Here is a 21,917-nt window from a genome sequence, read left to right on the forward strand (position 1 = left end):
TTTGGCCCAAGCAGCAAAATGTTGGAAAACAGTTTGAAGCTACCTGCTCAGCACCAAACACACAAAGCTAGCGACTAGCTCATTAACATAGCGGAGCATTTAGCAGCTAACCTCTGTTTCCCTCAGGAGTTGCTGGAGACCAGAACAGAGCTTAAGGGGAAGTAAATGTTTGACTGGAAACATGACTCCAAGCATGTTGCTTGTAACTGCTTCTTTTTAACGTGTCTGCTGTGTCAATTTAAAAGGTGACAGTCAGTTTTATGTGTAAAGTTTGCTGCTGCTGCTCTGTTTCTGCAGGTTCAAACGTACAATATGTAGGAATTTGCCACCTTTTCAATTCATACAAATAAAGGGATGACCAGAGGACCTGCTAATTGGGATGGGGCTAGCTGGTTAGCATGCTAAACATGCTTTGCAAAACAATGCATAGACGTCCTAACATCAAAACTGTTATGCCTTCAGATTGTGTTGATAATTTTAAAGGTGTATTATGTATTTTTGGGGAATAAATTTTAATCAGAAGAGAAAGATCTAAATCGACTGATTTATTTTATGCCTAAACAAATGAACAATCTATCTTTGTTTTCATGACTGAATTAAAATAAACAAACTGACCTTAAAGGACGACACAATTTCATACCGTTTTACTTTGTTTATATGTGGCGGACCCTCAAACAGTGTTCTGGGGACCTTATTTTCCTCTGAGAACAAATTTTATTTAGAGTTTATTCAGTTATGGAAGTAATAAATATTTCTGAGTTTGTATTATTACCACATTATTATTGTACATCTTAAATTTGTGAGTTTGAAATTCTCAAAAACTACATAGTGCTCCTTTAATGAAGCTTTCAATGTTTTCAACCAAAATTCTTATTGGATCTCTGAAGACTCACCTTCTCACTCACTTCTTTCGTTCAATGATGAAAAGATGTAACGCTGGGTCACTCGGAGATATTTCTACTACTAATTTCAAATATAATAATAATATTATTAATAATAAAGTCATTCTGTTTAAAGCAATAAGAAAGGCATAGGATGTGTGAAAATGAGCTGTGACATTGAGTTCCAGTGTTATGAAATTGGGGATCGTGCCTAAGCATATATCAACATGGACAGACTCAAGATTCCCCGACACCAAAATATACTTGCACTCTTTCCATTTTATTGGCGTTTTGTTTTACAAAAACAGGTATGAGAAAATGCATAGACAGCGCCACACTCAAAGCGGGCTCATCAGTGACAACATGGAAAAAAACAAAGGGTGTCAGGAGAAGGCAACAATTTATTTAAAAAGATAAAAACAACACTGTTTGCAGCTATTCCTCTGAATGCATACATACTCCTATGGTCACTTACACACAGGACACGACTGAATGACACGCGACTGTCATTTAAGCAAGCACGCGCAAAAAACACATACACTCACACACTTACTAGCACACAATGCAAACTTGTGGGTGCAAAAGAATAACCATGGAAGGTAAGAAATAATGCATCATATGATACAAGTGAAGAGATGCGTAAAACCATACAGTTAAAGGATCATTTCACCCCCCAAAAAATACATTTTTTTTGTGAATTTGGGTGAACCAACCCTTTAATCACATTAGTACAATCAACTCACACTACAAGCTACTGTCCGTCCTGTTTTTAACCCATGAATGTAGCCAGCACCATGACACACAAAGGTCCAATCACTACTAGCAGCAACAGAGGTTACCCATGGACATCTCACTACCTCAGTAGTGTGCGTTGATGGTACTGTGTGTAAGCATTAATACATCTATACGAAGATCTGCACAATGAGACTAATCTAATTAATCCTTCATGTGTGCTGTAAAACTCAAAATTGTTCACATTGAGGATCACATCAATAATAATTCCAGTGGAGAGAAGCAAGTGAGGCCGTCTGGGGGCCACACACGGAGGCTGTATCTGCAATCTCAAGTACAATGACGCTAAGAGAGTGAGCATAGTCGAGCTGCATAGTAAGCCCAATACTGCCCTTCACTTCCACAGTAGTCGGGCACGCTTTTACTGCTGCACACCAGCACTCCAACCTGTTAAGCACTCAAGTGTTTGAATAACTTATCAGCGTGAGTTCAAATACACTGCAACAGCTCATGCTGTTATAGTGAGATGATAATTTAGCATTGCTAGCTAAGCCATAAACTTTAAGTTTGTGGTGAAAATCAACACAGACATCAACAGGCTAGGTTCTCGTGTCATGTTATGACAGAGGGAAAGTTACCTCTAGAGTTACTAGGATAAATGAGATGACAGCAAAACACTGTTTTTGTCTTTTGTAATATTTGAAACATGGCATAAAAATGCAAAAAAACAACAGCAACAACAACAACAAAACAAATGTATCCAAAGCAGAGAGCAAGTACCTTTCCATTCCAAGACAAGGACATCCAAGAGCACATAAAACACTGACAAACAAAAAAGCGGTTCCATTTTTTAAAAACTGGTTGAAATGCAGTTATTTTGTTTTCTTCTTCAACAACAAGGGAAGGGAATCAACAAAATAATTACCATTTTTTGTTTTGTTATACTGGTCTGTATTTAATTAATGTGCGCTTATGAAGAGCATATTCCTGGCTACTTCCTCCACACCGGCTGAACTGTACAACATGTCCAGAGTAAACTCAAGAGGATTGTCCTCGCCTGTAAAACTAGCCTGGATTCTCTCAAACTGAGGAAAAAGATGTGATGAGATGAGGATTCTAGAGAGAGACATTGAAAAGTGCTATAGGAACGACACCATTGTTTGAGAACAGGTAACAACTAACAGGCCTCTCCTCGAAAAAGAAAATGCACTACATGTTTGCATTTTGCCTTTACTGGGCAGACGAATGCAACACAATCACGTTATGTAGGTAGTTTATATATCTATCAATATTAGAATTCGTTAATGATATTTATTTTCAATTCACAACATGGGTCAGTGTTTTACTTCATTGCCTTTAGTGAAGTTATTCCTTCTGTTTATTTACATTCCAGTAGTTAGAATGGTGGGTTATATTCTGGTTTAGTTTGGGGACTTTTTACCCTTCATCTAACCTTAGTGATACTCTTCTTCCACACGTGGCGAACACGAACATATACAGGATCAGAGGTCGATGTCAGCATGTAGACTTCACTAGCAGATATCATTCATGTAGATATTTAGTGTATAGGCGGAAATGCATGTAAATTCCTTCATTGTGAGGACATTGTGACCAGCATTCGGGATGCTAAAAACCGTCAGGTGAGTGTGTCTATGTTCACGATATGTAAAAGGTTCACTAAGGGCACCTGAAACCACACAGTACCAGTGTACGACTCTACGTTTCTGCCAGGTTTGTTGTGACAGGTCCACCAGAGCTCCGCCTCCTCCTGCAGCCATTGTGCATCTTAGTCTACACATCATATTTTCACACAAGGCACGTCTCCCATTCACCTCCCTCCCTCCCTACCTCCACCTGTTTCCTCTGTTTATCCTGCCTCAAACAGCCTCAAGCAGTGATTTCTTTTCACTAACTTGAGAACCCTCGTCAGACATGTCAGCTCCACCTGCCATCTTTGTATTCTGGTCCTCGAGTGGCTCTGAGGGATGCAGGGAATGCTGCATGATACTATTAAATATTTTGAAAACTGATCATCAGCATGACAGCTAAGCCTACTGCTGGAGGGGTCTTATGTCCACTAGGTACTAACGATTGGAATTATCATACTTCTCCTTCATTATTAGTATTGTTAGAGGCAGAATATACTGTCAGTCAGGTTCTCTGAATCTGAGCTTCCAGAGGCGACACGCATAACCGAAGGGAGAAAAGGATGGAATTAAAATGAAAATGGGGCAGCCATTTCTTTGCCATTGCTAAACCCAGATCCCCAAACCAACAAGAGGAGCTTTTCGATCCTCCTCCCTGTGCCAGACCCTTTGGTTATAAAACAAAACTGCCAACTTATTTTTAACAACCACTCGCGCCACTGAGATAAAGGTCATCAACGTGCTGTCTCTGTTCTCTTCTGGCGAGCAGGTTGTCGTGCTAGCTGGTGTGCAGTTGTTCTCATTCTCTTTTTCTCCATCTCTGAACAGGGGCAGGGTTACATATACTGTCTAGGTGGGGGGGAAGACTTTAACCGTTCAGGAGGTAGACCACCAGCTCGTAGGTGCACATCATGATGGCGGTGTTGGGGATCTGTCGTACCAGGTGGGTGGTGAGGCCACGGTACAGGGCGCGGTAACCCTCCTCTTTGGGCACTGTTGTTAAAGTCTGGAAGAAGGATTTATACTTGGTGCCCTCCTCGCGTAGCCTGGTGCGTATCACTTCTGCAAAGTAGAGATTAAAGCGAATGGTTAAAAGGATAGGAACGGAAAAATCAGCTGAATTTGGCTAATTGCTACGCACAAACTCTTACCATGAGGATAAGCAATAGATGTGGCACAGGTCTTGGAGGTGGCAGCAGCAAGCATCATCCCCACAAAGTCTGAAGCATCTCGGGACGACTCCTCTTCCTCATCCATGTTCTGCGGTGCCTTGGCCTCCAAGAGGCGACGCTTGATGTTTTCATAGATCACAAAGTGGATCACAGTCTCTGAGATACCGGCATAGGATGCCGACATACCTCTGTAGAAGCCTCGCAGGCCATCTGCCTGATACACCCGCCGTATGCACTCAAATGCGTTCATCCTTCGCTCACCTCGATTCCTGAGACGAGACAAGAAAAATATGAAGGTACATGTAAAAGGACTCACTCTGCCTATTTGAAGATGTCCATGTATATGCAAACGCCATAACACAACAACAACAACAACACGGACTAATGTAAAAATGTAAAGACAGACTCCTAGACTATATCACAGGATTCAGTGTGCATGACAAGCTGCGCTCTTGTAGGAGAAGGAGACAAACAAGGTCACATACCAGGATCACGTTATATATAAATGATAGTCAGCTCAGTGATCAGATAGATACCTTAGTCACATGCAGGCTTCATGAAATTTACAAACACCACAGTCAGTGTTATCAGGTCCTTACTTAACTTGAACCTGTCAACTTTAACCTCCCACGTAAAGAATTAAATGTGATTATAGCATTATATACACTCTGGTTCACTAAAGAAAATGAGACGATCTCTGCAAAGATTACTTTGACATTTCAAATCCTTCAAACAGAGGCTTTATAAAGCTGCAGAACAAGTTTAATAAGGCCGATAATAAGCAAGGAACTTTTTGTGCTGCAGAAATGGAACACAACGTGGTGCACAAGGGGGACAGAGAGAGGTAAGAGGAGTATTCAAGTGTGGAAATGCAGTTCTCCGTGCCAGATATTTTTGAGCAGCTGCTTTTTAAATATAAAGATGGAAATAAAAGCAAAAGCAGTATTCCTGTAATGGCAGACCAGACTATGTGGAAATCCATTTGTTGTCATGAGCATTTGCTTTAATGAAAAATACATCAATGGCCTTAAAATAGTACATCAACTGATGGTCCCCCTATTGGGAACTTACATTTGTAAAGTTCACACTCCTGCTACATTGACATATTTACCTAGCATCCAGCTGTAGACGGGTCTTTATGAGCCATATTGGATTAGTTGCTGTGATGGCTGTAAAACCTGTCGAGAAAAAAAAAGTACAGGTTTAAATTTTGTTCAAATCCTAAAAATGCTGCTGCAGATAAACTGTCCACAAACTAACACTCTAAATCAAATGTAAATGTTCTTTAAGCTGCATTCATGTTCTCAAAGTTAAAACAATGCTAAAATGTTCTCTTAATAAAATTGAAATATTAAGTCACAAAGGCAGCTTAGAGATAGCTAGCCCCTCTATAGACTGTCCTATGTGTGCTAGTAGAAGAGCAACTGAATGCTATAAAAATGTAATGTGGTGTAAACAACTGTAATAACCTGCTTCCTATGCAATTGCCTACATGGTAATGGAGTAAAGAACAGAAAGGCACAGAGAGAAAGAGAAGAACCAGATGTAACAAGAAGCACAGATCTGTGGTGAGTACTCACGCAGACCCATGTAACTCGTCAAAGATGCAGCTAGAGACCCCTGGTGGTGTGGGGGTCTCATGCCCTTGCGAGAGGAGAGCTACGGTAGAGTTAAAGCCTAAAACAGACACAGGCTTGTGTGTAGCAAAATCACCGGCATGCAACCATTTTTTTTTTTTTTTACTTCCCATTCCCCTGCCTATACCACAGGATTTAACCCACCATATCCCAAACTCATGTGAAATGATCATCTCCCACCAAGACAGCAGAAGGGACAGAATAAAGCTGAGGTCCTCTTAATTCAAAAATCCCTTGATATATTAATACAGAAAGACACCAAGTTTTGAGACTTGGGTTGGACATGTATAGAGTTTAAGTGGTGGAGATCAGGTACGTCTGTTGTTAGCCATGGCAGAAGCCAGCCCTAACCTCTGCTGTAGGTATCATGTACCAATGCGCAGATGAGATTAATGGCTGCACAGTTGACACCTAATCGCCTGTCAGTTCAGCTCAGTCAGGTCTCACACTGCAGAATATGCAGAGCATCAAGTACGGACAAATGCTGACCTTGACTTGGTTGTTGAAAGGTCTGAGTCATGGTGTGCTAAAAGCAGCACAACACTGAACCCACATTGTAATGGTTCGGAGTTTTAAACTGGATCAGAGCAACACGGCACTCTCATGTCATGATAACCTACTCTTGACATACAAAGGGTCAGAGAATAATGAAATAGTATTATCAATCTGGCCCTTTAAAAAGGTCCAATATGATGCTTCAGTGTTTTTATTTTGGGTGTCTACTATAAAATGTTTACATGCTTTAATGTAAACACATTTAGTATAATGATACTTGATAAGTGATAACAGAGTATGTGATGGACCTGCTGTCTGTGTTGGGGCATTATGTCCTGATCACAGAGGCTAATTGTTATCTACAATGTATATGCATGATATCAGAGTAAAGAGGCAAGCTGTAACCATGGTAATAACTGCGTGACAGGGTCACACAAACTCAGTGCTTCAGCTAACATGAACTGTCTTGCTCTAGCCGGGCTTAGACGTAAAAATGGGAACGCCTGAGGACTTCATGTTGGGCTTGTTTACTTCTCTCTTGGACTTGGTCTGGTTCAGACAGTAAAATACTGCCTGAGCTGTACTTTAGCCTGCCCAGGCCTGTGAAAGCTGGAAAAAAACAGTGTTTTCTAATCAGTTCTGCCATTGTTTTTCAACCACGGTATTGCTGGGGGTGTGGCTGAGGGCATTGACTGTATAGTTGTGACATCACAACCTTACAGAAGTCCTGCTGACTTGTTTTAAGGAACAGTCTCTGAATATGTGCCGTCTGCATTTCTCTGTGGATTAACCATTTTTATACTTTCACAGTTCTTCTATTTATAATCAAAAGACATGGAAATATCCCTTTAACACGTTTGATTTTCATAAAGCTGCTTTAAGACTGTCGAGCAGTATATCTAGGCAAAAGGTGAGGGAGACAGGTTAAGTTAGTTTTATTAATACACAGGGTCCTCACAAAGGTGGTAGTGTGCTGACTCTGTCAGACGTTGTATGTCAACCTGTTACCTCACATATATAGTTACCTGCCATTCCAGCCGACACCATGTGTACCTGCGTGGAGTCAGGTTCCAACACACCATTCAGTTTCTCTTTGGCAGTGGAGTAAGCAGCAAAGTAGATTGCTCTGTTGGAGGTAACAGACAAAAGGGTCACTGTATGTTACACCAGTACAAGGCAAAACAAGTCATATATGGCATGTTTTTGTGTTTTAGTGTAAAGGTAATTAGTCTCTGCTAAATATCTGCCTGTGGTTGAGATGTAGCTTATAATTACACAACAGCAACAAGTAAAACTGTCCCCATGTCAGGTTCAGCTTAATGAGCTTTAAAAATTCATTAAGTGTAAAGCCGAGAGCAGAACCAACAGTCTCAGCAAATCAGCCTAGTTAGACAAACGGGCTATTCAGAACAAAAAGCACGTAGCATGTTTTCATTTGTTTTCACTAATTAAAAAGGTCATAATGATCATGTTCGCACTCGTGTCTAAATACAAGAGTGTTTTTTCTTCTAAAAGCAAAATGTGCAATCTGGTTAATGTGTACAGTCATTCGTGAAATGTGCTTAGTCAGACTGTTAATGATACTTGAAGCTCATCAGTCACATTACGAGACAGTGTTTGTGTGTGCATTCATCTTTAAATCTGCGTCACAGCTCGGCATTACCATTCATTCATGTAAGATCCTAACAAAACACTCTAAAAATGCTTAGCACCGGCACCTGCTTTCTACAGGATTAGAAGCTACCCTCTGCCATTAGCCCCCACTTTGCCTCCATCATTACCACTGAGGAGTAATTAACGATAATGACTGTTATATGTTATTACCCAACTGCAGTCAGTAACAACATTTCCAAGACAAAGAACAAATGTTTTCGAAATGCTGCAGCTGTTGCCATGTTTCAGTGCAACAACTGCAGAGAAGGCCATGTAAATGAATGAGACCTAGATGACCAGGTATCCCTAATGCTGCTTTGTCACCAAGAAACCTCGAGGAGTCCTACGGTGGTTACATAATAACACGGTTTCTAAGAGCCATGTCTCCTTGAAGACTAGTCAAAGACTAGTAAACCTTTATGTGTTTCGGTCAAATATGATGCAGCAATATCAGTAACCGAACAGTTGATATTAAAGTAGGGCTGAGCGATAGGGCCTTACAGTATTATTGCAATAATTTTAGGCTATTGAAATCTCCTCAAAAGGACCTCATAAATGCTACAACTGGGTGACAAAATCAAATATCGCAATATTTTTGATATTGCAACAATATTGCAGGGATGACTGTTTCTCTACTTTCAAAAAATATTAACACGATGAGATTTTTTTGTAATAAAGCAATAATAATAAAGTATTAGAACAAATACAACAGTGTGGTAGGTTAAGAAAATGTCATCACTTTACTGTAATGCAGCCTTTAAAACCAGGAAAAGACAACACTTATCAACGCATATCACAATATAATGATATCCAAAATCTAAGACGATATATAGTTTTATATCGCGATATTATTATAATATCGATATATTGCTTTGTATAACCTTATATCCCTAATCCACAGAACATAAGCATAAGCAGAGCTGTAAATGATAACACTAACATCGGCTCCCTTAAGTGTCCCACATTAAACCACGTCAGCCAAAGAGCATGCACAATACTAAGACCCTGGAAAGAGCTCACCTGAATGAAAAGCAGCATTAATTGCTGATTACAGAGCGCTTTTCCTGCTATGACATGTTTAACTGTCTGCTGTGGAAAAGGTCTATTCACAGCAGCCAACGGTTGATTTGTTTGTCTACTCAGTGATGGGTGGGGGAGGTGGGTGTCACATAAAAAACTGCTGTCAGTGCATACCTAATGTTGGCTTTCCTGCTAAATGTTGCATATCAAATGTCAACATGCTCATATTTAATAGTTAACATGCATTCTGACACGGTAATTGAAGGCATGTCGACATAATGTTAGCATTCAGCTCAATGCACAGCTGTGACTTGGGTACAACTGAGGCAGACGAAACCAAGACTGCCAATGTAAAGAGTCTGAAAGTAACAACATGACCCAACAACCTACTCACAGGGCTGTTGCAATGGCTGTAGACTTTCACTCTTGTTTGTGGCATTTTTTTAATGTGGAACTACAATTGCACTCAGTGGAGCTTATACCTCCGCTAAGGCCCAACAGTCCCCTGTATCCCCATCAAATTGTACTCACTCATCAATGCCAGCTATCTAAATATGCCAGATTTTTTTCCATCAAGATCCATGCATTATTCTATGAGAAATTAACAACAATGTCAAAACATCTTGCAATGTCAAAACATCTTGCAATGTCAAACGTGAGAATAAATTGTTGGATCCATCCCTTTATCCGGATCCTCACAAAAAGTTAATGGGGTCTCTTCTAGATTGAGACCCATCCTCCATTCAAGTTTCATGGAAATCTGTTCAGTAGTTCTTGTGTAACCTTGTTGACAAACCAACCAACAAACGGAGAGTGGTGAAACCATTACCTCTTTAAGCTATTAGTCATTACTAGAAAATAATCATGAGTCATAAGAATCAAAATGATATTCAGAAATGTATTTTATCAACTGACTAATTGGTTGATCTATAAAATTAAAAAAATACTGGACAAAAGACAACTTCCTAAAGCTCAACATAACTTCCTTTTAACAATCCCAAATATCGATAAATATAAGACCAATAATCATATTCACAATCAAATACGCTAAAAACAAATAATATAGTAAGAAATTAATAATAATATAATTAGGTCCTTTTGCTTGAAACATGACAAATATAATATAAAATAATCCATTATAAAAAAATGCTGCTTAATTTACTGTCGTCTAATTGGTTGTTCAACTTACCATTTTCTGTTCTAAACACTAGATGATAAACTTAGGAGGGATAGTGACACTCGAGACACTATTTGGCAGATAAACAATTCCATCAAATATTCAATTAGTCAGAGAGATCCTGTTACTATCAATTAACTGAGAAGATCTAACTGAGAACTAAAAGCTTCATAGTCTTTCAAATCATATTAAAAGGAAGTAAACATTGGTTGAGGATGATGACAATTAGAAGTGACATCTTACCTGGAAGGTGCCACACCCACCAAATTCGGCCCCAATCCCCTGAAGAGAGAGCGAGGTCCTTCTTTCTCCAATATCAATCTGAATATGAAACACACAGGAAAATGTACATTATGACTCTAAAATCACCTGCTTGCTTTAGGATATTACTTTTCACTGGTGATTACACATTTTTTCTACATTAATTTCTACAAGTCTAATTGAAATTCCAAAAGAATTCCCAAAGACATCAGGTAACAATTCAAGTGTTTTCCTCTTTTCCTTCAATCCACAAGCTTGGTAATGTCTTTTACACACTAAGCTCCAGAGCAAGATACTTTGAATTCTACCAACTCTATTGCCTTGAAGTTTGTTAAGGATATTCAAAAGTTTTCAATGTTTGTGTCACCACTTTTTTAGCGCACAAATGCCTGCAGATGACAGGATACACAAAGGTTTCACGCCATTCTGGGGCTGCTCAACTACGACAAAAAACATAATACTGTTTATTATTTTTTAATAAATAATAATAATTTTTTCAATATTGAGATCACAAACTTAAAAAAACACATTTTTAAAAAGTTCCTTGAACTTTTAATATTATAGGGAAAGGTTTTCCAGTTTAACCAGTTGCAGCATATCAATGCCATGTCAATGTATGTGTATCTATAAATTGAAACAGAACTCCTTACTTACTTTTCTGTTTTAGGAAAAAAAAAAAAAAAATGTTAGAATTATACTGCCAGCTTACAGATCAAGATTTCTACTGCCATAGTGATTGGCACTTCGTTTAAATGTGGCTTAGTTCAGTGAGTTAAAGTTGCATGGTGCCATCAGACACAGATTTTCCAGAGGCGTTGAGCAGCCAGGACATGCCCTCTTTAGAAGAGTACAGGCCATTCTCTCTGTTATGGAGCGGATCTAATATCCTTCAATATCAAAACTGGAAATCTACCCAAATCAAAGAGGTACTTGACTTAGTGGACATAAAATATGAAAAGGCCAGAAATAACAGACACACAAGAGTCCAGAGGAATCAAAAAAGCATGAAAATCCCAGGAGATAAAGGAGTAATAATAGTTGGATTTGTAATCAAATTTCCTGCTTGGCTAAAGCAACTGATGTGTTCTCTGTGTTTAGTTTTCCCAAAGGGTGAGGAGTCGGGTTTCAGGGAGTGGTTTGCCTTGCCAGGGGGACATCAGCCAGACCAAACAACAACAGCAACAACATGAGGAAGATAGCATGAGTCTGCAGGCAAATGAGAGGAGGCAGGAGGAACCGTTTGCTGCAAACATGAACAGCTCCACTCATTTTGGTTAAACCGCAAACAATCTCCATAATCATCAGTTCTGGGTGAGGTGCAAGTTTAGGCAGAAATGTGTAAAATCGACACAAAATATATACCAGATGTGGCAGATCCTGGTTCTGAATTGAAGTCAGTTCTAAATGATTAACACGAGGTATTTTTATGGACTTTTATCAGTTCTTTATCAGTTCCAGCAGATGACATTATGGTTATTATGAATATGGTTTTGGTATTATTTATGGTTGTGAGTGTTGCCTCGCCTCGCTGCCTTTTTATCATCTAGTAACCTATCAAAACTAATCTATCAGAACACCTGTTCAACAAGTATAAACTTGCAGATAAGCTAAGTTTTCACCTCATGATCATGGTCTCCCAATTCATCTCCAGTTTGCTTTAGCCACAGCACTGTTACGTATTAAGCTACTAGCACACTGTTATGAACAAGCTTAACTTTAAGGGACAGTTTACCCTAAAGCTATTTTCTTTCAACCAAACTAGACCGCATCGCTGTGCAGAAGGGCGTATCCATTCACCCATGGACGAGAGGCTCATGCTTGTGACAGTGCGGAATGTAAACATTATGGCGTCCTTCTCAGCTGAGGTGTAACCTCTCGTCCTTGAGTATATGCACGTTTTCTTCAGCACAATGATATGGAAAAAAATGGTTCCTACATGAAACTGCACACAACAAAGGAAGTGGTTTATCCTGAGTAACCAGGTCATGATTCCCGTGTTTCAAATGTATTTTGTGGCGCTTTGAGCACCACAAGCAGAGTGCCCTATACTTCCATTATATTCAAGAGAAGACAGGCTTCTCAATGGCTGATATCACCCAAACTCTGCAACTAACACCAAAAAGCCCTATGTAGATGGACAAATAGCACTACAGGTAAGAGGTAAAATATGTTTTTTTTTCATTTAAGGGTGAACTGTTGCTTTAAGATAGCTGTATGAAATATAACTGTTTAGCCCAATATGTGCAGTAAAACTGAGCAAAATCTTGTAAACTTCCTGGTTGAGAAGGCGGTCCCCACTCAGTCTACCAGCAGTACCATCCAAGCAGTGAAAAATGGGGAGGATGAGTGAGCGATAGTGACTGATTTCTCAACTGCACTCAGTGTTTTGATGTGAAGGATATTATTTATTCTATTAAGGTTTCCAGGGAGATATTATCGAGGGATTTTTTTGGATATATTTAAGATAAAATTAAATCATAACCCTGTTCTTAATGTATTTATTTAAGATAGTAATATATTTTTTCAAATCTATTCCTCCTATGTAATAAAAAGGAACAGATAATCGTGTCAATACAGTAACAGACTGATTAGGAGTAGCAATATCATAATGATACCCATCCCTAGATGTAAGACATGTTGGTCTGACAGTGAGAAATGTTGCTGAGTACCCACTTGAGGAAATGCAGGGGGCCAGGCGGGGACACGCGTGCCACACTAGGTCCGTTGACAGTACTGAGCTGGACCTCAGACACATAGAGGGTGAGGGAGGACGACTGCAGACGGGTCTTCACTACTTCCAGTGGACAAGTCAATATGGCTCCGACCGTACCCCCACATCTGGCAGAAAAAAAGAGATGGAGAAGGTGGAGGTGACATAGGAGACAAAAACCAGTCTCAGCTGACAGGCCGAGAGTGAAACTGAATGTCCTTATTAGAAGACAGCAACGGTCAGGATGGTAGTAGGTGTGCAATGTGTTGATTTTCTTGCATTCATAAATTAGCAAGTGACGTTGTTGAGGGAATTCTAACGATTCCTGGCATGTAGACAAGAAACGGCACAGTGTGAGAGCAGAGAGCCAGTCAGGAATGCTTTGTGTTTCTTTGGGAATAACAGCAAGCTTCTGTTCAGTATCCCACTATAGTCCAAACTCACAGATGTATATATTTTTTACATAAGAATGAACCAAAGAGGAATCACATAACAACTGCTAAAACTTTTGTTTCAAGAGTGAGAGTAGGGCCTTCTTGTAGAACCATTCAGCTGATACAGAAATAAATATCTGCAGAGATGAAAACCATTAAAACACTTCTTGGAACACCTTTAAATGCATTTTACATGAAGGAAACTTGTTGCTGTTTTACGTAACCCTTACCCTTTACCATGTGAAACTGTTTAAATGTGATTGCTTTTTATGTGAAACTGCTTATATTGAAACATCGCTCTTCTTCCCTGGAAGAAGAGATCTTGTATGTCAATGAGACCTTCCTGGCTAAATAAAGGGGATCATAAATAAAACCACACTATGTTTCTCATTTTGCTTCCCTGCTTATCGAAATCCACATTTTCACAAAAGGTGAATTCTAAAACTAATCACTGAAAGTTTTCACATCTACAAATTCACAAAACTATGAGCCAAGATCTTCAAGACAAGCATAACCTGACGCCCTGTACAAACAATCTGCTACAGCCAGGTTTAGGGCATCAGTTTATTACCCGCTCAGGTATTTCAGCACACAAAAACAATATCTACAAAGACGATATAAATAAGGTGAACCTGACCTGAATATACTGGGAAGGGCAGGGCTGGACTAGAGGATATCAAAAGCAAGAGCAACCGCGGTTATCTTTAGTTTGGGTTAATTTTCAATCAGCCCCAAAGCAGAAATAGAGCGTCCTGCCAACGCAGGCTGAGTGGTGCAAGACTGCTACTGCACAAACCAACAAAAAAAGCAAAACATTGGCATAGGAATAGCATGCATGTATGAGTCAGGTTTGATCTCCCTTGGATGAAATACGACAGCATGACAGTCACTGCTGTCCTGAAAAACTGACTGCTCATTCACACTCACAGGAAATGATCACAGTTAACTCTGCATTTTAGCTGGTCACCTGGACAGTCTGCTGGAGGAAAGAGAATGATTCTGCAAAATGTTATCTTTCTATGGGCCAGTCAACACACAGCTGTGTTGTTTCACCTGTTTCTGAGGCTGCAGTTAAACACGAATCGAAGCATCACAACTTTTCTACAACAGTTTCAGATTGCAGATTGAGATTTGAGCTAAATGAATCCAGCTGTGGCAGAACAGTATGACAGCGAAGACAAGACTGTGACACTATTTACGATCTTGCATCAGTCACATCCGAGCACAGGAACCTGTTTGTTTGTGGTTTCTGGACGGTATTTTCTGAGCGTCCTTTAGGGCCAGTATGCCCGCGTTTGTTTTGAACACTATGGCCGAGAGTCGGCTCTCCTTTAGACTTCAAGCTTCTTGAAACGACGACAGATGTGGCTCATGTTTAACTGTATGTTCTCGTATGAAATGTCACAACTGCTAAGAGTCGCTCACGGTGATCAGAGCACACGCTTCACGTAGCCAGCCATTTCATTCATACATTGAAATGTCATTGCAACTTGTGACATTGAGCGCAACTCCTACGGGTGCACATGGATGGACAAGCTTGGTTAGCTGTCATCCGACACGCTGATGCTACCGCTGATCTTCACGTTAACATTATACCACGAACTAAATCCCAACATCATGAACGCCCCAAATACAAACATCCCACTCTGTGTAGCCATACTGGCTAGCAACGCCAGTTAGCCCTGAGCTCGGGGCTAGCTAGCTCGGCTACTGCATGCAAGTGACATGAGAATATACTCACCCTCCAGCAAACAGATGAACTAAGGTATCTCTTTGACTCATTATGTATCATATTCGGGAACCGTCCAAGGGGCACCACACGGGGACAATGGGAGCGGACGTAAAGAAAAAGGGGGGGAAACGACCCCAACCTAGCGAGAAAAAGGTACTCAATACGTCTGTGTTGTGGTGGAGGTCAGCTGCGTGGAAAAAAAACGAGGGTATGTAACAGCTAACTTAGCTAGCTCACGTTAGCTGCCAAGGCTAACGGGTTTCCGGTGGTAAAGGTCGATGTCAGAGCGACAGGTCCGCGTCTCCTTCTGTTCAAGCCGGGCAAAGCTTCACCATAGTGTGAGTGTCTTTAATATCGGTGCGTAATTCCAGTCCTGCAGTAATAATAGCGACTGTGGACACAACTCGGCCTCATTCACGTTGACGTGCCTTGGCTCTCTGAAATCCCTGCGGGTCAGGTCGCAATGTTTATCGTCGAATGGGAAGCCGCAAAACAGAGGCGCTGATTGGCTGCGGTGTCCCGTTAGCCCGCCCTGTCACTACTCTTTCACGTGATATCGCTTTTATTTTGAAAGGCAGAGATCATCAGTGAGACTGGGGCTCTCAATGTAAAGTGATGTGGTGATGAAGAGGATGGAAACATCACTGTCTTGTGCTTGGGCAGGCTACAGTAGACAGTTAGTTCACTTTGATCACACAATAGGCTACACACAGTGCGGTGACCACACACTGCGTAGCTGTAAAACCTAAAAAAAAAACTACACAGTAGTTGTGTTGAACACTCCTAAAGAATACAGCAGGTGGGTTTTACTCTCACATTTTTTGCAGGATGACTCCACATTCACAACCACAGAGGATGGAATGGAGAAAGTATGCAGGCTTTAGCCTGAAAGCTGGTCTTCTTTTGTCTTCAGAAATACCTTGGCCTGAACAGGGACTTGACTCTGTCTACTGTCTACTTTGTCTACTGACTCCATTATAAAGGCTGTAAAAACCTGTCTGATGGAATTGCCTTATACTGTATGTAGGCCTACTATAGCCTACAGTAGGATAAATACCGCAGCTATGGTGAGTCAAAAAAAACAAACACTTGCACTAAGTATTTTCTGGCCTGTGCTGCAGTGTAATTCTCTATAAGAGGATGTATTGTAAGGCTACATTCTTCATGACATTACATATTATACATTTCAGTATGTGAGGAGTCATTCCATCATCATTCAGCATTATTAATAGACAGATTTACGCTTAATTATTGTTCCCCAAGCAAAGTTGTGCCATTACCCAGTAGGAGCAGTATGCTACTGTATAGAGGGTGGCAGGGATGATATATTTTTGGAGGCTAACATGGAAAATAGCATCACCCTGGTTGCCTTGACAAGTGATTTTTCAACTTAATTGTTCTCAGCAGGAGAACTGTCACAATTGAACACCACTTTAATGATTTTTTTGAGCGTAAATGCAATCGCCAGAAGTAAAAAGCTTATGCTGGGACTACATAGCGGTCGCATGACTTTGGCGTCACCACCACTGAGCTTAATGCGCTATACACACTTCACTGTAAATTGATCTATCTGCAAATTGTTAAGGTAGAGCTAAAAAGTGAGTAGATTAGTTTCTGTGTTCGACATTACGCCGTTTAATGTCCTCTGTAGTCTCATGTAGCCACTTGTAAGCATTTAGCCATTTTTTATAACGTGTAAACACTTTATAATTCAAACGTGGGGTATTTACTGACATATTTTATGCCATAAAACACAATGTGAAAATCTCTTGAGCTTGTGTTAGCCACAGACTTTCAGGCACTTTACCAAAAATCCATTCAAAAAACCACTGCTATGAGACGAGAGAACTGGAAGTGCAAACACTTAATTCCAGGTTTAAGGACTCATTACTGTGTCACTCAGTACAGACTGCAGCTATGGTGAGCCTGTGATAGCCCACTGAAGGCACACTCGCCAACCCTCCTGATTTTCGCGGGGGACTCTTGTTTTTCATCCCTCTCCCTGGTTTCCTCCCGTGGTCACAATTCTCCCTTATTTCGCCCGATTCATGCAATTTTTTCACACTTTTTCCCCTTTTAGTTACTGCAACCTATTTTTTCTTTCTTTTGTATTTAACCTCAAAAAAACATTGAGGACGTATACTCATTTACAATGGTGTCGAGATACAAAGCAGTTAAACCTAAAGACAAAATTAAAAATACAGGGTAAATATGCTCAAGTACAAACAGATGAAGACAATGTGGGATAAAGCAGATTAAAAATAAATACAAGATTGAAAACAGATGAATTTACAGTAAGTAAGAATTCCTGTTTCTTAAAGGAAAGGGGCTGTAATAACTTCTATGTTGATTTTTCTGTCAATCATCGAGAGGCTGACAAAAACAGGACAGTGGCGTGCGATTTATGTAAGTTTACAGTAGAGGGCGAACTATTCTGCTGTGTGTTCAGAATTCAAAGTAAAAGTAGAATTATTTGACTTAAAAATGCTATTGCATTTTACTGAATATTTGTATATTTGTATTCTTTAAATGTCACCAGAATGCAGGAAAGTGCAGTCCTTGAATCTCAGATTTGTCGGGGGTCGGACCTCTGGAGCCCCACATTGGTTTTGAAATGCTCCCTGTCTTTGAGGGTCTAAAGGTCGGTAAGTATGATTGGAGGGAAAACGAAACTTTACACTAAGCATTTCACATCTGGCCCAAAGCTGCACTTTAATCTTCTACAAAAGGATATCACTTTATATTTTTCATGACCTTTTCAGTGTAGGTTACCATGGACCTTTAAATATGTTGTTTTAAGATAGGCCTAAAGGTTCCCAAACCTATAAGCAGTTTTGTTTTCTATAGCCTGTAAGTCACCCGATCATACATTACAGCAGGTGAAGGATCATATCCTGTAGGCCTGTTAATATATTTCCTTACAGGAACCATTATGCCTGAAGCAAAGTTGTGCTATTACCCAGTAGTGAATATCAGTTTATTTATGCTGCTGGCCTATTTGCAGTTATACTGTCAAATTTCTGTGAAAAAGGTGGTCCAAATGCCCACGCACTAACCTCTCCTATGGAACAATGTTATGTAACACTGCTGGACTTGGAGGGAATCATAAAGTTTTTAAAAGAAAGGGCCGATTGTTGCAGCCTGTAAATAGCTCTTATGCTTGTGTATGACACACATCATACGATGAATTTCGACACTGGGAAAAAGTTGCTACCCACAGACTGATTTGATCCCAACCCATTTTGGTACAGGTGACCTAAATATTTCATAAAGAGGCTCTTTGTATGTCTACTATGGGCGACTGTGTGCGTAAAAGAAAACGCAAGAGGGAGGTGAACTGAGTTTTCGACTCTTCGTGGACACAGAAAATGAGGTTTTCCAATTTGGGCAGCAGAATAAAATCCATACGCCACTTAATTTCATAATTACGAATGCAATTTACCCAGACCAGATCATGTGCCACAGTTTATCATGTAACCACGTTACTGCCTGACTGTTTGAAAGGCAAAGAAAGGCACGAGAGTGTGCTGCTGCAGGTCAACGGCCCAGAGTTGTTGTCTTATGTGTTCTTTTTGGACAGTCTGATTTGTTGTTAAAATAAAAGCTGCAGTAGGACTATTACAACATATTTGTCCTCGATAAACATTAATGCACATGACATACTATTGAGATACTTAACACTCAGTGAGATATAATGGTCTGGACTAAAGTCAGCCGGGTGCTCCCTGGATAGCGTGCAAACTCATGATGATCCAGTCTAGCCAATATCCTCTGCATGCTTCCTAAAACATCCACTGTACAACTACTGCTCTAATGATGCTAATGTGCAGTAAAGTAGTTAAACTGTGATTCTCTCTGTGTGGGTGCTTATTACTACCTTTATGTGACCGGGCCTCCTCTCGCAGCCAGGTTCTTTATTGGGAGATCTTTGAAAATCTTGTGCACGAGAAAGGTGAAAGGGTTTGTTGGCAGTTCAACCGTTTTATGGTTATGCAGGTCCTGTTTTTATTAAAGATATAAGATTATAAGATTTAAGTCAAGCTTCAGTTTAGTATTCACTGTGTATCACTAGTTTCAGCTGATTTTTTTGCTGTGCATTGGTCACGTAAGTGTCCGTGGTGTTCTTTTCAAGTGCTGGTACAAGTTTGTGGTGTTGCCTCGCGGTGCGGCAACTGTTCCACGACAGGTCTTGCATAGTACCTTTTTTTTTTCCACGTCTGTTTCCTCGAAGCCGAAATAATTCCATATCACGGAAATGCCGCCTTGCTTTGTCACAAAATCGTCCGAGGTTGCTGCTGGATCAGAGGACGCCATTTTTCCGCATCACAGATCTAAAGTTTTACTTGGGTTTCACGTGTAGTTGTTTGTAGACGTATATGCAGTCACCTTGGGCCACGTTTGATTGGTGAGAATGATTGTCGTGCTAGGAAGACTGCATGAATTAGTAAAACTGTTGACGTGTTAAACGTGGGTCAGATTTTGACCCCTAGTGGAGAGAATTACACACTGTGCTTTTAAATGTCGGCAGTATGATTACCACCAAGACTGTGCTTATGCTTACAGTGAATGGGAATTGTGTCACTTCTACCAAAGTCTCTTACAGGGAAGAGGTCAGGTTCCCCCAAATCTGTCTATACACCAGACACTTGTGAGGCTTACATGATAGTATACAAGCCCACGAAACTGGACAGTGTAAATCAAAGCAAACCAGATTTTGCAATTCTGATAAGTGAGTTTATTTTTACGAGTGAAACAGCCACATGAACTCTGGATATGAGCTGTGGGTGTCTGTTTGTGAAGGAGCTGTATTTTTGGTCTGCTCGTGCGGTGTTTGTTTTGGCTGTCGAGGCAGAGGGCCGACATCTTGGTGTCTTGCGTAGGTCTGTCTGGGAATAGTCAAATAAAATGTTATTCTGAACTTTGAGAGCAAACATTCTTCCTGGGCCTTTTGGTTGGCCTCTGAGCACAAACAGGGGGACAGCCAAAATCCAGCAGAGCGTGGACGTACTGTACTTATCGGGGATTGGTCTGTCTGTTTTTTAAGAATTGGGAATGCTTAACGTCAGCAAGGCTATGTCACGGTTGAAAGTAGAAATAATACATTCTTCCTCCAACAAATGAAAACCTGACTTTATACACACAGGGGTTATGCTGCGCCAGTCTTAATAGTCTTTTATGACCAGAATGTTATGGTGGCTAATATTAGCCAACATCAGCAAGCTTTAGCTGACTGTTACAGTAAAACAGACATTACTGATTCACCCCACTGACTGTATGACTCTTGGCTACATGAGCTATTATTAGAGTAGATTTTAGCAATTAGGATGGGAGCCTCAGTGGTTGTAGTTATGTAGTCTTACTCTATGTTTTTCTCTGTTGCCATTTTCAATAGTTTCAAGACAAATTCAGTGATGTTCATGACCATGCGATGTTCAAAATATCATCTTTTCCTTGACTTAGAGGAACAGCTCACCCCAAAATCAAACGTACACATTTTTCCTTTTAACTGCAGTGTTTGTCTATCTAGATCGTTTTGGTGGGAGTTGCCAAGTTTGTGAGATGTCTGCACTTCTCTCGAATATAATGGGACTGGATGGCACTGGGCTTGTGGAGCTCATAACGGCAAATAAAAGTAATTTCAAAAACTCAACAGCAAGGTCTCTTTCCAAAACTCCTGACCGCTTTACGTAAGATGATCTGCAGACCTTGTTGTGAGCAGTTTCATGCAGGTAACTACTTTTTTCCATATTCATGATCAGAAGATTAGTCAGTAATGCAAAAGCTCTTATAAAAGACCAATTGTGTCGGTTTCAAAATAACAAAAAGAAGAAGTGACATGTCAGCAGTCGAACGACTCGACATGAATATACTGTAAACACAACTGACAAGGCGGCTGTCCCTTTGAGTCAAACACAGAGGTTCCCGTCTCTTCTATATTAGGGGGAAACAGAGATTGTGTAGCTGTGTGGCGACCATATTAGGGTGCTCCCTTATAAAGGAAATTGATTTGGGGAAGCCCTCTCTGTGAAGTAATCCCTGGCAAGTTCTATGTGTCACAGTCCCCATATTAGGAGACTAGTTTATATACCTTATATCAAGGAAACACTGGTTAGTAGATCAGGCGTGTGAATGTATAATAAATGTATAAATATTTACTTGTTTTGTCAATTTACCATTATTCTGTCATCATCACTAAGATGACTGAATGAATACATTTGGACGAACATCTGTTCAAACACCATTTTCATGTTTCTATTCTCAGTACTGGTAAAAAAAACTGCTGGGGAAAGAAAAAATAAAGAAGCATCTGGAACATGTGGCTGGGCCAACACTGCATCAATGATCAACCATTGTTTGTTTGAGCTTC

At 40.3% G+C, this 21,917-nt stretch overlaps 1 protein-coding gene across 1 annotated transcript; it reads right to left on the bottom strand.

Moving 5' to 3' along the window:
• Nucleotides 1–1,140: 1,140 nt before the first annotated feature.
• Nucleotides 1,141–16,001, bottom strand: LOC311256561 (solute carrier family 25 member 36-A-like). The gene is made up of 7 exons (XM_084351700.1): nt 15,560–16,001; nt 13,348–13,512; nt 10,657–10,734; nt 7,589–7,689; nt 5,543–5,609; nt 4,411–4,700; nt 1,141–4,321 (listed from the first exon to the last, which is right to left on the bottom strand). Exons 1-7 carry the CDS (start codon nt 15,598–15,600, stop codon nt 4,128–4,130), a joined length of 936 nt encoding a protein of 311 aa, XP_084207826.1. The 5' UTR covers nt 15,601–16,001; the 3' UTR covers nt 1,141–4,127.
• Nucleotides 16,002–21,917: the final 5,916 nt, after the last annotated feature.

The sequence above is a fragment of the Pagrus pagrus genome (genome assembly GCF_965226575.1).
Source record: "Pagrus pagrus genome assembly, chromosome: 4".
NCBI classification, from domain to species: Eukaryota; Metazoa; Chordata; class Actinopteri; order Spariformes; family Sparidae; genus Pagrus; species Pagrus pagrus.

Bases quoted from the DNA above. Each gene is read 5' to 3' on its own strand.
- LOC311256561 (XM_084351700.1), bottom strand. From the start codon at position 15,600: ATGAGTCAAAGAGATACCTTAGTTCATCTGTTTGCTGGAGG. The intron at 5,610-7,588 runs GTAACTATATAT...TTTTCTCGACAG, and splicing joins GGTGTCGGCTGGAATGGCAG to GTTTTACAGCCATCACAGCA. The intron at 4,322-4,410 runs GTAAGAGTTTGT...TCTACTTTGCAG, and splicing joins ATCTATTGCTTATCCTCATG to AAGTGATACGCACCAGGCTA.